The sequence below is a fragment of the Pseudoliparis swirei genome, chromosome 4 (assembly GCF_029220125.1).
Source record: "Pseudoliparis swirei isolate HS2019 ecotype Mariana Trench chromosome 4, NWPU_hadal_v1, whole genome shotgun sequence".
Classification (NCBI taxonomy): Eukaryota; Metazoa; Chordata; class Actinopteri; order Perciformes; family Liparidae; genus Pseudoliparis; species Pseudoliparis swirei.
This window is the reverse complement of record NC_079391.1, coordinates 28,680,259-28,693,884: the sequence shown is the minus strand read 5'-3', so window position 1 is coordinate 28,693,884 and position 13,626 is coordinate 28,680,259. Positions and strand designations below refer to the sequence as shown.

General features: G+C 41.2%; 1 protein-coding gene across 1 annotated transcript in view; it reads right to left on the bottom strand.

Annotated features, from left to right (window-relative positions):
• Positions 1-13,046, bottom strand: part of itga11a (integrin, alpha 11a) — a 45,916-nt gene extending 32,870 nt beyond the window's left edge. The window contains exons 1-2 of the mRNA XM_056412643.1: positions 12,974-13,046; positions 4,498-4,609 (exon numbers count right to left, since the gene is read on the bottom strand). Coding sequence (XP_056268618.1) covers positions 4,498-4,609; positions 12,974-13,046 — 185 coding nt within the window. The remainder of the gene's footprint in view (positions 1-4,497; positions 4,610-12,973) is intronic.
• Between the last annotated feature and the right edge of the window lie 580 nt (positions 13,047-13,626).

The window sequence follows — 13,626 nt, the reverse complement described above, 5'->3', positions numbered from 1 at the left end:
CCTCCTGCATTTCACCAGAAGCTGTTCAAACGCTCATGTTCCAGAGCTCATTAGGGGTCGAACGCCAGCCTCGGTGCATCATCGCTGCAGGAATGGTAATGACGCCGAGGGAAATAACTCAACCCAAAATCAATGCGTGGACATTTTTTTCTACCATGGTTACATGAGGGATACAGGATTTTGGGGTTTTGGGAAAGCGCCATCCACCAAGTACAGGCTGTCATTAATGTGGTAATGTTTTTTCTTCATATTTGGAAGGAAGAGATGTATACGCTGTGAAACCACATCCCTGCCCCAAACATGCGCTTGCTACTCCGATGTCACGACTCGCGCTTGTTGTCTGCTTTTACAGGACGTGTGTTCTTTTGTTAATACCGCCTCATAAGTCAAATGAATTGCAATGATCACATCAGCATTTTCCAAAGACATGCATTTAGCGTGCTTACTTGACCAGATAGGCACAGGGTGACTTATGAGGAAGCACATGCTCGTTGCTTTAATTCATTGTCCCACAAACCATGTTGGTGTTTTTGAGCTCGAACAATGAGCCGTCTCAATAAAAAGGGAACACTATTTAAGGCCACAGCTGGAAGACTTCACAAGAATACCTGTCGTTCTTTTTGGTGTGCAACTCGTAACTGAACTAAGGAGTAAAGGTCAGGTCTCTGTTGAGGAGACCTGGTACAACTGTAGAACAATAAACAGTGGGAATTAAAAAGGAGGAAGGCTTCTGTGGTGTCTGACTCAAGTGTGCAGCCCATCAGGTTTAAACACCAAAGCTCTTCACCAGTTGGAGGTGAAGTGGCCTCTTCTCAGCTCCCCAAAGAGTATGCGCTCTAGCAGTGTTTAGAGCCCCATGATGCTCAGTAGACGCGTGAGGAAATGACACATTCTTGACATTGTGACCTTTCCTCATCTCGGTAGCTCCATAAGCACTGACGGACAGAAACTGTCAACAGGCCTGACAGAGATGTCTCAACTTGAAGCAAAATATTGTGAAAATAGTCTATTTTTTTCCTGCTCACTTAAATACCACATGCTTGAATAAGGGGGGGGGGGGGGAGTATTCTTCGACACACATACATATTTTATAACTCTAAAACACAAAAGCTATTTTAAATAATGCTTCCAGGAACACTGAAATGAACAAATATAATTTCCGTTAAATTGATTTCAGGTTTGGGTCTTTAAAAATAAAAAAACTCTTTAACAGAGTTACTTTCCAGCTGTGGTCCTGTTCCTATGCAAACACAGAACTGAGGGTTTTGAGAAATCCGACTGGAAAAGTTGACAGCGCTGCACTCTAGCACAGATGCTCACAGGCAATGTCAGCAACACTTTAGATGATCTCAAAAGCTGGTTCGAGAGGCATTTATGTTTTTTCTAATGGACTAATCTGGGCGTGAAGTCAGGGTCGTAAATACGGTCGATACAAAGATCAGGACGTACACAATGAGCAGAAAAGCCCCGCTGAAGTTAGACACTTAGTGAGCACATGTTCCAATGGAAAGTTATTGCCTGCCACTTCAAAGATACTTTAATTGCTTGAAACCAACAATAGCAGATTCTTTCCTGATCAGCACATTGACTCAACACATTCATCTAGGGGAAAACAAATCCCTCTCCCTCCTCTTCAGTTGACACAGCAGAAGTATAAGGCCGATCTTAGAACAGTGATGGAGAACAACTGAATACAAAGTATTGTGTTCAAGCACAAGTCGGAGTTGCACGATACTTTATTCATATGTATGTTTTCATTTGTTTAATTTACTCTGAAATGAATTAGAAGTATAAAGTATAAACATTCAGTAGAATTCAATCTCACAAATAGTTATAAAGCATTGACAAGTAGGATCCAATATGTATATATATACATATTATATATATATATATATATAATATATAATATATATATCTAAAAATATATATACACATATATATACATATATATATATATTTTTTTAACTCATTGTAAAAAAAGCATTCTGCAAAAGTAATACTATGATTCTTTCTTACTAATTTAGATGTAATTATGTTACCTTTTGAAAGTAGTACCTCTATTGTAAAAGAGCATTTTTATATGATACAAGGTTTTCTTTTTTCTTAGAATCTAAATACTTTTCCTCCATCTGTTTGATAAAAAAAAGGTCATTGAAGATAACATTATTTTTCAAATAATTTGAATGGTCCTTTAACGCAGCGCTTTCACGTCTCTGTCAGATCCTGCAACATTCCTGAGTCCAGCTGAGAACCGCCTGACTGCGCATCGCACAAACACTCCCACACACACACAAACACAAACATGCTGCAGAGCTTGAGTTTGTGCGTGCAGCTGTGCGGCCACATATCCACACACTGATGCACTGACTAAACAGTATTTTTAAAACTGAATCTCAGGGGAGGAAAGACGAGTCAACAGTAAGTTGAGTTGGGCAGAGCTCTGAAGACACAACAACGCTTCTAAACATTAGAAAGAAGACTTTCCACCATGTAAGGGAACACCAACACTTCAAAATAGCCTATTGCTCATGAATAATGATTCATAATACCAGATGCATGAACACTTCATAAAGAAGTCGAACCCCCAACCCCTGGAGCTCCATTTGGCTAGACGCTGTTTTCACAGTCTGGTCTGCACTATTCTTCCACTCCACGTGTTCTCACCTCGTTCTCAGACTTTCACCAAAAACCAGCCTCGTCAGACCTTCTATTCTAGTTCTGGTAGTCCAGGTTGGCTCTGGGTAATAACTTTGATTTAACGGCGCAATCCACTGAGGAAGACTTTGACATCTGTGAGCTGGCGGCTCATGCTAGTTTGTCACTTCCCTTTCCAAGTGTGTCACCGTCTCGGCCTGAACACCCAGAACACACGTTTGCAGCCCCTCACCCTCGTCTTGAAGGATAAGCACTTATATTATCGTACAACACAAGATATATATGAAACAGTGAGACTGATTGATGTATTTTTACTTGTTTATTGGATATTTTATTGAGTCTTTTGGCTCAACACAAAGGAATAAACCACATCACATTTGGGCTACACAGCAGGCTGAAAGTAATAATCTCAGTTAGCATCAGCTTTTCATTTAAATAACTGTTAAGTAATTATCTATCGTCAAATGGGGTCAAGCTAAAGTATCCCGAGCGTTTGCATTCTTACAAACTTTGTTGTTTGTCTGTTACGACATTTTCGGGAAAAATCTAAAGTGGCACACCTCCAATTAAATCTTAACCCTTAAACTGACAAGACTTTTTACTTGGATTATAATTAACAGACATTGTGATGTGTGAGAAGATAAAGCAGAAAAATATAGTGAATTAATTGCAACGCTTATGTTTCACTTATGCTATTCTGAGTCTTTTCTGAACCCATTCATCATGGTTAAGGTTCAGGGTTTTCAACTCGATAGCTGGACACACATTTTAACTGATATAGTTTGACATTAGTTTAAAAAGGTAAATATTGAACAGATACTTGGAAAAATGTATTGAAAATACGATGAAGAAAGTCCAGATCCACGCATGTGACTTTATTTCTGATGTCAAAATGCTGCACAGCAGTTTTCATTATTGTGAGGAAGGATTCTACAGCTCATTTTATGTTTCATACGGTTTCATACAATCAATAAGCAGTTGTACAGCATTCACAATGAATGAAACTACATTGCGTTTTTAGTTTGACTGTCCCGGTTTAAACTAGTTTGATTGTTGGAAGGAGACAAGATGCGAACCATGGTCATCGCCTTGTACATTTAAAGCATCCACCCTAAAACAAATCATCCTACTTAGGGTGGACATTCATTATTTGCTTGTCAGGAAGTTGTAAACATAAAGTTGTTTTAAACATTTAAACCAATTACCAGAGCTATTGTTTGCCAGAGAAAGGCAGTCTGGTAGCTTTTGGAGTCAGACAGAAAAATAAATATCAATATATTTATAAACTAAACTAATGATTTCTACACACAACACAAGCACAGAAGCACATCTGTAATTTGGCAAACTCCAAGCACAGTGTTTGCTACCAGGGATGTGGGGAAAGCCAGAGACTCATTTTGGCTCCTGCACGGTGCCAGTTGGCCTAATAATAGTGTGCATCAGGAGTCAGTTAGTGCTCGGAGGTAACATAATGAATGAGAGGCATCCAGCTCAGGATATAGTTTGTTTTGCAAGCACAAATTAATGGGAGGAAACTTTGCACACAGCACAGGAGAGGTACAGTAGATCACTATCTTTCTGGGGAGAAAATGCATCTCTGCCAAGTCAGAGTTGGCACTAACGTCATGTCTTTTATTTTGTACAACCGTAATGTATTTGACCTCTTAATCTTAGTCATAAATCAACACAAATTCATGCTGCTTTAAAGAACCTAAAATATGCGTCATAATAGATCGATGATTGAATGATAAAGTGTGACGCTGTAATTCGAGTGATCACTGTGGTGTCTAGAGGCCCTTCTGAACGAGGTACAGGAGTGTGTAAATCATATCACCCTCTTACCACGTTTCTCCTCCAGCGACGTGTTGCTGAACAGTGTATCCGAACTGGGCTTTTTTCGGGCCCTTGATGATCCGGTGGTTCTTTGTGTCGATATTGAAGCAGTCATGAAAGCCTTGAAACAGAAAAAAAAGAAAATTTCCATCAGGAGATGCCATTATTGACCTTATGTTACCTAGTTCTCTGGCTTTGATATCATCCATACGGAACAGATGTTCGGTATAAACTAGAACTAGATGGTTTTTAGTGTTTAGTGCCTCTGGGGAGTATCTCCGCTTCATGGATGTCTGGACTGAAAGAAACATTTACACTGACACTGATTAGACCTCAACATCTGGCCAAAGTGCAACAAACAGCTGCAAGCTCATCCTTACTCATCATTAAAAGGATCCCTTCCCTGCCTCGTGTCTCCAGTCTAAACACAGACTTCCCTCGGAAGGAAAACAAATATTAATCGTATACGTGTCACGTTTGACATTCTTCCATCAGAAATCTGCAGACCCAGAGGGATTTTGGTTAAGCAGCGTAGTAACAACGGGACCACCAATGCTTTCCTGTCATACAACATTTTGGACAGGCACCAATCTGACATAGAAACTATCATAGGCCCGAATCTGTTGCGAGACAGATGTGAGTGTGTGTGATTTGAATTTCAGAGCTGAAGGAGTTGTCAAAACTCTAAAAATGTCCTTCCATATGAAAAGAAAAACACCATATCGGTACCTAATATCTTGAAAATGCAATGCACCCTCCGTCAAGCTGTCAGAGCTACCGCGGAGCCCACACTGTCACTCACTGCACTCGCCCCCATACATATTATCCAAGTCTGAGGAAAACCAAAAGAGATTTCAGAGAGAAGCAGACAGAAGGGTCTATGGTGTGTTTGAAGGATACATCAACCTGATTCAGAAGCATAAACAGGTTAAAAAGATATAGACGCTTAAGCCATGTGATCAGTTGACATCACCTGGCGATGGAGACAGAAGACAATGAAATGAAGGAATAACACTGTTACTGTGAATCCAGGAAGGTCATTATTCACCATAACAACTGGGGAAATAATAAGATTCACAAGGAAGCTCAGCACGGAGTTCTGTTTGGATACTGCGGTTGATAAATGGTGAAGTGTAGCCCAACCTGTGTTAAGAGGGTAAAAACTTAAAGTTGCTGTGAGACCTCGTCAAAGTCAATCTGTCTTCGATTCCTCTCACATCTTTTGGCAGCTTCCCAGGTGGTAGACAAGAGCAGTGAACACTCTGTTTTCAATTAAAATACCAATTCCAATTTTGTTCCAGATTTTGCATGCCACCATGTTACCCCATTACGGATCGTTAATTGTGACGGCATTATTTGGCCTTTAAGTTCCCGTCGAAAGAGAAGGATATTTTCCCTTTGGCGGAGGAGAGGGGGAAAAACATAATGGTCTCCGACTTCCTATGAATCCATCTCTCTGCGTTCATCTGTCTTCGACTTAATCTATTTCTGATCTCTAAACTTATCGTGAGTGTCTGTGTTGACCAGCGTTGCTCCACTGATGTGTCAGCTACCGTGTGCTCATGGATCATGTACACTAGAGCTCACTGATACTCGTCTAAATCCTCAAATATACAAAGTGTGATTGGGAGCTATTTCATTTTCAGAGCCAAAAAACGCATGAAGAAAGGAAAGTAGGAGGGAAAGAAGCAGACGCTATGCTTAATGAGACTAAAAAGGGTTTTGTAGGAGTGAAAAATAAAGTGCTTTCTCACAGTTTAAGTAGCACGGCAAATCTGAGAGCACAGAGGCTTCTTCTTTAAACCACCATCTCCGTGGCTCTCGTCCACACACTGTTGGGCTTATTCAATTCCTCGCCCTCTTGCTAAATGACCCTTACTCTCAGCTCACTCCCCATCTAGGGAGGCTTTTGGGGTCACGTCAAGTGAAGTGAAACTCTTTTTTTTTCTCCCTGCATGAGGAAACTCAGTTAAATGTCAACAAGAAGGTGAAGGAATGCTCGACAAAGTTAGAAATAATGTAAAACTCTAATTAACCCTCAACAAAGGAAAGCTGAGGTAAAATTCAAGACGGTTGTACCCGAGGTTCTCTTGTCATGATGTCGTCAAAAGTGAAAAATGTTAAGATTTTTTAATTGGCAGTTATTACGCCAACGCTACACACTGAATGAGCCACAAGTATGTGATTGTGAGGGATAGAATGTTACATAAAATATATATATCAATAAAGAGAATCGTGCTATTACTCACTTATGTAGAGAGAACAGATTAAGTCTCTTAATTTGATTACTGTTGAAGATTTTTTTATTACGCTAGCCAATAGACCATTAATTGTAAGTATAGCATCTGCTTTCACTTCTATCCCAGTGATGCTCGTCTTCCTTGCCAAGATAAATAGAGAAACCCACGTTACCCAAGTTACCCACATTACATCACCAGTTGGCGTCCCTTAAACTCCCAAACAATGTGCACCGGTCCGCCGCTAGGGAAACACAACTCACAAGAGCCGCGTGCTTTTCTTGGCTATCCATAAAAACAATAACTATCAGAGTTTGCAGAGTCAGTTAAATAGAGACAAAACTTTGGTTTCCTAAAAAATAAGTATTTTTCTTTACTTGATTATCAATTCAGTGTCAAAGTGTTGGTTTGGAGCTGTGTCAAATAGAAAACGTTTGCCGTGTTGCATTTTGTGGTTTGGCTCTATAGCCAAAGCCAAGTGAGATTTAGCTTTGGAGGTCTTTCAAGTTTCATTTTTCTTCAGCAGAACTTTATGTCTAATTTGTCTACATTTACGAAGCAGATTTCTAAAGTCCTGGTACACGTGTGCATTGTTCAACCAAGGTGAAACATTCGCAACTTGTATGGGCGGTTCCCTGCATCAATGTGCGACGCCAGAGGCCATCTTTACATTGAAGTAATTAGAAATTCACTTGAAAGTTCACTTTTTGTTCTGTCTTACACTTAAGTTGATACGAGAAGACAAACTCAAGGGCATCTTGCAATGGAGAGTCACACCAGCCGTGATGACAAATTGGGCCTCGGGGGTGGAATGAGGGGGGACCACTGACCCCTTTCCCACTTCCTCTCCGCCTACCTACGTTGCACTTGCTCGGACCACACAATTCTTCATTCTCGGCCTAAACTTTGGTCTCAACCACACACCTGATACATTTAACGACAGCATTTTAGAAGAAAGAAAAGAAATGTACACTCCAAGTGGGTAAATTCTTAGTTATTAAGGAGCAGTGGGCTACAGTGAAGCCCCCAGAGGTGTAGTGGGGGTTCAGTGTCTTGCTCATGGACACTTCGACATGCAACTATAGGGAGAGCGGGGATCGAACCGAATACATTGTGGTTTACGGGATGACCACTCTCCCCCATGAGCTACAGCCGACTCCAGGCACCGTTGGGACGCTACCGTGGTGGAAAAATCTGTCCACAGAAATATAAACAGCATTGCAAAATACTCAAACCCGCCTCAGTGGTAGTTCCCGCTACATCTGGGGTCTCAAGGATGGCATGTTGGCATGATGACTCACACTCGCTCTCAAACAACACCAGCTTTGCGGATGGAAAATGATGGTAGAGTTAGTTTGGTTCTTACCTAACCGATTATCTGAGTGAACTGTTGCATCATTTAGCATTGTGTAATGAAGATGAGCTTCACCTGTACTTAGAAAAGCAGGTGAGGCTTTGCTCCACCCCCCGGATAAAAAGACAGTTGTTACCAAATAAGAAATTAAATTTGACATTATACAGGGTCAAATGTTTTATTTACAATAGAGGTTAAATCATTTTAGTTTCACACATCAGTAGTTCAAATAACATTAAAATAAGCTGCAATCAACTTTTCAATGTGAACAACATGACACAACACTTTTAAGTGTTAAAATACATTATTGGAGAATACCGGGTTCAGCTGAAACTGTTTGTATTTGTACATAGCAGACAAGATGTATTGGTTTTGGTGGGAGACTTTACAATTTGAGAAGCTGTATTCCTCCAACAGAAATGATGCCAAGAAGTTGTCTTCATTTCGTAGATACAGAACATTTTGGGGCGTTGTTAGGTTGTCTAAACACATATCTACTCCCACTGATCCTCAGTTACTATAACCGTGAACCAGTTTCAAAACCATCACGACCATAATGTGAGTGGAGCGGCTTCCACACAGTGAACGAGTCATTCATTTCTCTAGTCTTTCAAAGGACCAGGGGTACACATCACACCTTGATTGGCACAACCAGAGACCATTTGTTCTGTTTCATAAAAAACTCCATTAAAATAAAAGCCCATCACTTCCATGCAGACATGCTCTTGTAAATATTGACACATTCTCCACATCGCTCATTTCCTGTTGTATGAATGGTTCAAATGTTCAGCTGGTGTTTGATCCAACCCCCAAACATCCCCCTGAGGTTGCTGTTTATCTAGAATCATAAAAGGGGTGACTGGAAATAGATTGTTTGGAACCGACAGGTGCATGAAAATAAATACAAATCAGTGACAGTGTGGTGCAGAATTAATCTTTTTACAGATTGGACACAGATTTTAACAGTTCCGCGAGCAGATTTAATGCTCGAGTGACTTTTAAGCGTGTAAAATAAATCTCCCAAGATGAAATCAAAGATAGGCTGAAGTCTGATCGAGAAATGAGCGAATGCTATCGGAAAGCTTCGGGGTTTAAAGCGGACAATTTAATATTCACAGTAATATCGGCAGCTTCCAACGCGAGGTCGGAGACTCGCTGGGTTTCATGTGTACAGACTTTCCATGCCCAAATAAACAAACCTCGGGGGCCAGTGCGACCCACATTGGCCCGACACCAGGCTGCAGGAGCTACACCACAGACCCACCGACATCGAGTGAGCCGGGCCTGTTGCGCTCGGAGACGTCCTCACATCAGACGAGCGTGATGCAGTTCTTTCACAAGTTGACACGGTGTAACGCGGTTTTCGCATTTTATGAAAACACGCGGTAGCCTACATCACGGTGATGTGCGTAGACAGACACTGTGTTACCGCCTGCTATCGGCATTTCACCAAATAAGAGATGAAATACGAGAACTCCCGAGAAAATTCCTCTCAAAAGCAACCGAGTGCACTGTTTTTCCATTGATCCATTCTGGGTTTCCATCGCAATGGTTTTTCTCTGGAAAGATATTTCACACGGTAAAAGATTTTGGCACCTTTTTTCACATTCACCCCCTCGCCAACGTAAATACCCCGGGAGGCATTGGGGTATAAAACCAGATGTCCCCGATAGGCCACAGCCAACCCGGCTCCGCTTAACAAGCTGTTGACCCTCTGAGCAAACAAAAAGGCCCACGGGGATTCAAACCAAGTGTCTAGGGCAGCACATATAAGAAGTCTTGCATCAGCTCCATGACACCATCAAGACTTGGGCATGGAATTATTAGGCAGTACGTTTGTTGTTAGAAATAACACAATGAGGATTTACTCATTAACAGAGCATTCATTACTTCTATTTAACACCAGATGTTATAAAACTACTACTACTGATTAATGAGGGCATATTTCTTGTGACATTTTAATATTAACTGGCCCAGTGATATCTAAATATCCCAGGGGACCATATATGTCAATATGCTGACCTATGTATTCTCAATAGATGCCAACAGAGAGGCTCACTTTTGAGAATAAGATCTGGACACAGACAGATTAAAAGCCAAATCGGCAGCATGAATAATGAAGAAATCTCTGACCAAACCACGAGCCTCGGATTCTTGGACCGATTGCAATCAATCGAGATATCTTACAAAGAAAACAACAACTTACGTGCGAAACATAACCTCCTGACAAATTTGTTGGCAGGAGGTTATGTCCGGGGAGGCTTTTCAAAGATGGGAAGATTAGTTATCGTAAATAAGATGATTACATTTAATTGGTTGTATAAAATGATGTAGGAATTTGGACTTCTTAAAATGTCTATTACAAATCATGCAGGACACTGAACACAAAGTTTGAGTCAAGAGTTTAACACACTCATCAAGTATTTCCTTTTCTATAAATCAGTGTGTAATTTGAAGTGTGCCACAGAAACCAATGAAAACATTTCATTTAACTCCAATAACATACGAGGTGTTTTAGCCAGTGGTTTTGTTTTATCCAATTTGACTGTGGTTCATCCTCACCACGCCCATCAACCATATTCTGAGCAGAAGCAAACTGTTTCTTTAGACACTGTCCTTCCAAGACTAACAACAGCATTAGTTGTTTCAGAAAATGCTCCAAAACAAAATATATTTATGTTTCATGATGAAAGCCATCTTGTATGAATAATTAGTCTTGTCTGTGGATCGTGGAAGAGGAAGCTGGATGACATCATTATTGAGCCACAAAGTCTGCATCAAGGTGGTTGAAAAGGTCAAAAACAAAACGTTTGACTATAACACTGAATATCACTGATTATTTCCTGCAGTCTAATAACAGTCAACTTTGGTTTCATGGAAACCAAACCATGATCACGGCATCCAAACCATAATCTTTCCCGAACCAAGATGTTTCTGAGGCTAAACCCAACCAAGTCTTTAGCACAACATTGTCACAACATAAAACCAACTTAATTTGTAAAAATGATGGAAAGCAAGTCAATTACATCATCCTGTTGTTAAAAAAACACTTAAATGTGTAATTCTGTAGGGCAACTTCCAACAACGTGTTTAGAAATTACATTTTTGAGAGGACTTTGATAAACCCACCGCCCACAACCTGCCCAGCACTTAACGACAGAAAGGCACATAGAGAAGACATTGGAGCATCGAGCAGCTAAACAGTTGAATTACAGAATAATTACTTCATATGGAACATTAGCGTTGCATCATGTTAGCCGTCATAATTTATCAGGGGATATTATCAAAAAGCTGAGTTTCTGTCAGCTAGTTCTGGAGTTAATCTGATATCTAGTGGCCAACAACTGTAAATGCAGCTATATGAAAGTAACTTTAAGGTGGGTGACAGCGAGGCAGGTTAATGATGTGGCATCAGTTAACTCAGTGGTGAAGCAGAGCTGAGCACGGGCAAGACAGCCTCCGAAATATCCTTTGGGATGTGATCATTATATAAGTGTCAGCATGCACATTGAGGTTTACCCATGAAGAAAATACTTTTTTGTTTTTGACCAGGATCTCAGTAATTGATGAGCGTCAATATGCGAGTCGTGGTGCGAACTCTTCCCGACAGCTCCATCATCCCTGATTGGAGAGGCCACAGCGAACGTCCATTTAAGTTTACACAAGAAATAAACTTGAGTCGACAAATGAGGACAAATCTAGTGCATGCGTCTATAAATCCAACAGTAGTTTCTTGAGGCAAACAGTGGGTGTCACGTCTGTATGAGATTGCCCTACTTAACGTTATCTGGATGGGCTCGTTGATCCCAAACTCCCAGGATTCCACAAACAGAAGACCAGAAATGCTGCCTCCGTCTCATGTGCCTGCCAAAACAGCTCCCACCACAGCGAGCATCCAGTCTTTCTCCACAGACTCCAGCTCCAAGGTCAGTGCTCCGTCACTGGGGCATCAGTCCAAAAACTGGTTTCCAACTAATTCCAAAATCAAACCAAATATTTACAATAGAGATGTCCTTTCCTCCACAGCTTAGTTTTGTGTTATTATCCAAATGTCTTAAATGGATGATGAATTAGTTTCTTCTTCTTTCACAAATTCCAGCGTTGCAGATCTCGGTATTTAACCTCGGGAGGATGCCGCATCGCAGAAATAAGGAGTGAATAATGCTTCATTGTCGAGAAAACTGGACAACCAAGGTGACAACATCTATGGAAACGTTGGCCAACAGGCAGTGTGTTTCAACAATGTGGTTACAGTCCACAGTTGGCTGAGTTCACCATATAGTTCTCGACTGTAGCGCTGCATCAGTTGCTTCTGGCTTCACAGGATATTAACGGCTGCATTTGGTTGGAAACGCTCTGAAAAATACTTTTGGTGCCATTTATTCACGCTCCGTCTCTCTCTCTCACTTTCCCCCTGTCTGGATGCGTTACCCGTGATTTTACTGGTAATTGACCAAAGTTCTGACAACGCTTCGGTTGCTGGAAACGTCATGTTGAAAAGACAGCATCGACTTTGAGAGAACCAGCCTGCTTCCAATGAGACCAACAGCACCTCTGTAGACCTGCAGGGGTCAGAATACCCTCCCACTGAGATCTGCCCTCCCTGTCACTTGCCATGTCAGGATGTCAGGTTATGATGTCATCAGATATTAACATTCCTTTGAGAGCACAATACATGCAGGTTATAAAAGTCCTTTAAAAGCAACAGTCTCAAAGTTTCCAGTTGCTGTTGGAACGGGTCAACGTATACCTAACAATTAGAAAGACATTATTACACTGCAAAGCTACATGTGGGAGAGACAGACGGTCTGATTCACACACACAAGCATATAAGGATGCATACAGTGCACACACACTAAAAAAACACACAAAAACACACACACAATTTACTCACCTATATTCTGGCTGCAGATCCAGAGCAGGAGGAAACAGTAGTACTCCATTTGTTTGCCGGTGCAAGTTTGCATGTGTGTCTGTGGGAGTGTGTGTCTGTGGGACTGTGTGTGGGAGTGTGTGTGTGTGTGTGTGTGTGATGATTGCTGTGAGTGTGTATGTGGTGGGCCGAGGCAAAGAGACCCAGTGGAGGGCACAGTTAAAGATCCCACTGTGATTGACTCTAAGTCTAAGTTAAAGTGCTGCCTATATCTTGGGGAAGTAGGAGGGGACTGTCGGAGGAGGAGGAGGAGGAGAAGAAGAAGAAGGAGGTCCACTCTGCAGGCAGGAGCGCTCAGTCTCTCACACACACTCATTCAACTCAGTTTGACTGGGCCAAGGTTCTCAAATGGCTCATTTCTCGGTAGCGTCTTTTTGTAGTGGACTCTTCTGTCGTGGAAAGCAACTACGTATACGTTTACGCAAGCACTGCAAATTTGACGAATTAGCAATTTACTTATTTCCATGTCATGCTACTTTCTACTTCAACTCCACGACATTTCAAAGGGTAAATATATTTCACTAGATTTATCTGACACTAATCACCTTTTACATTAAAGGACATAGTGCTTATATGAAATGGGGCCACATTATTAATCTACCCAGTTGAATACA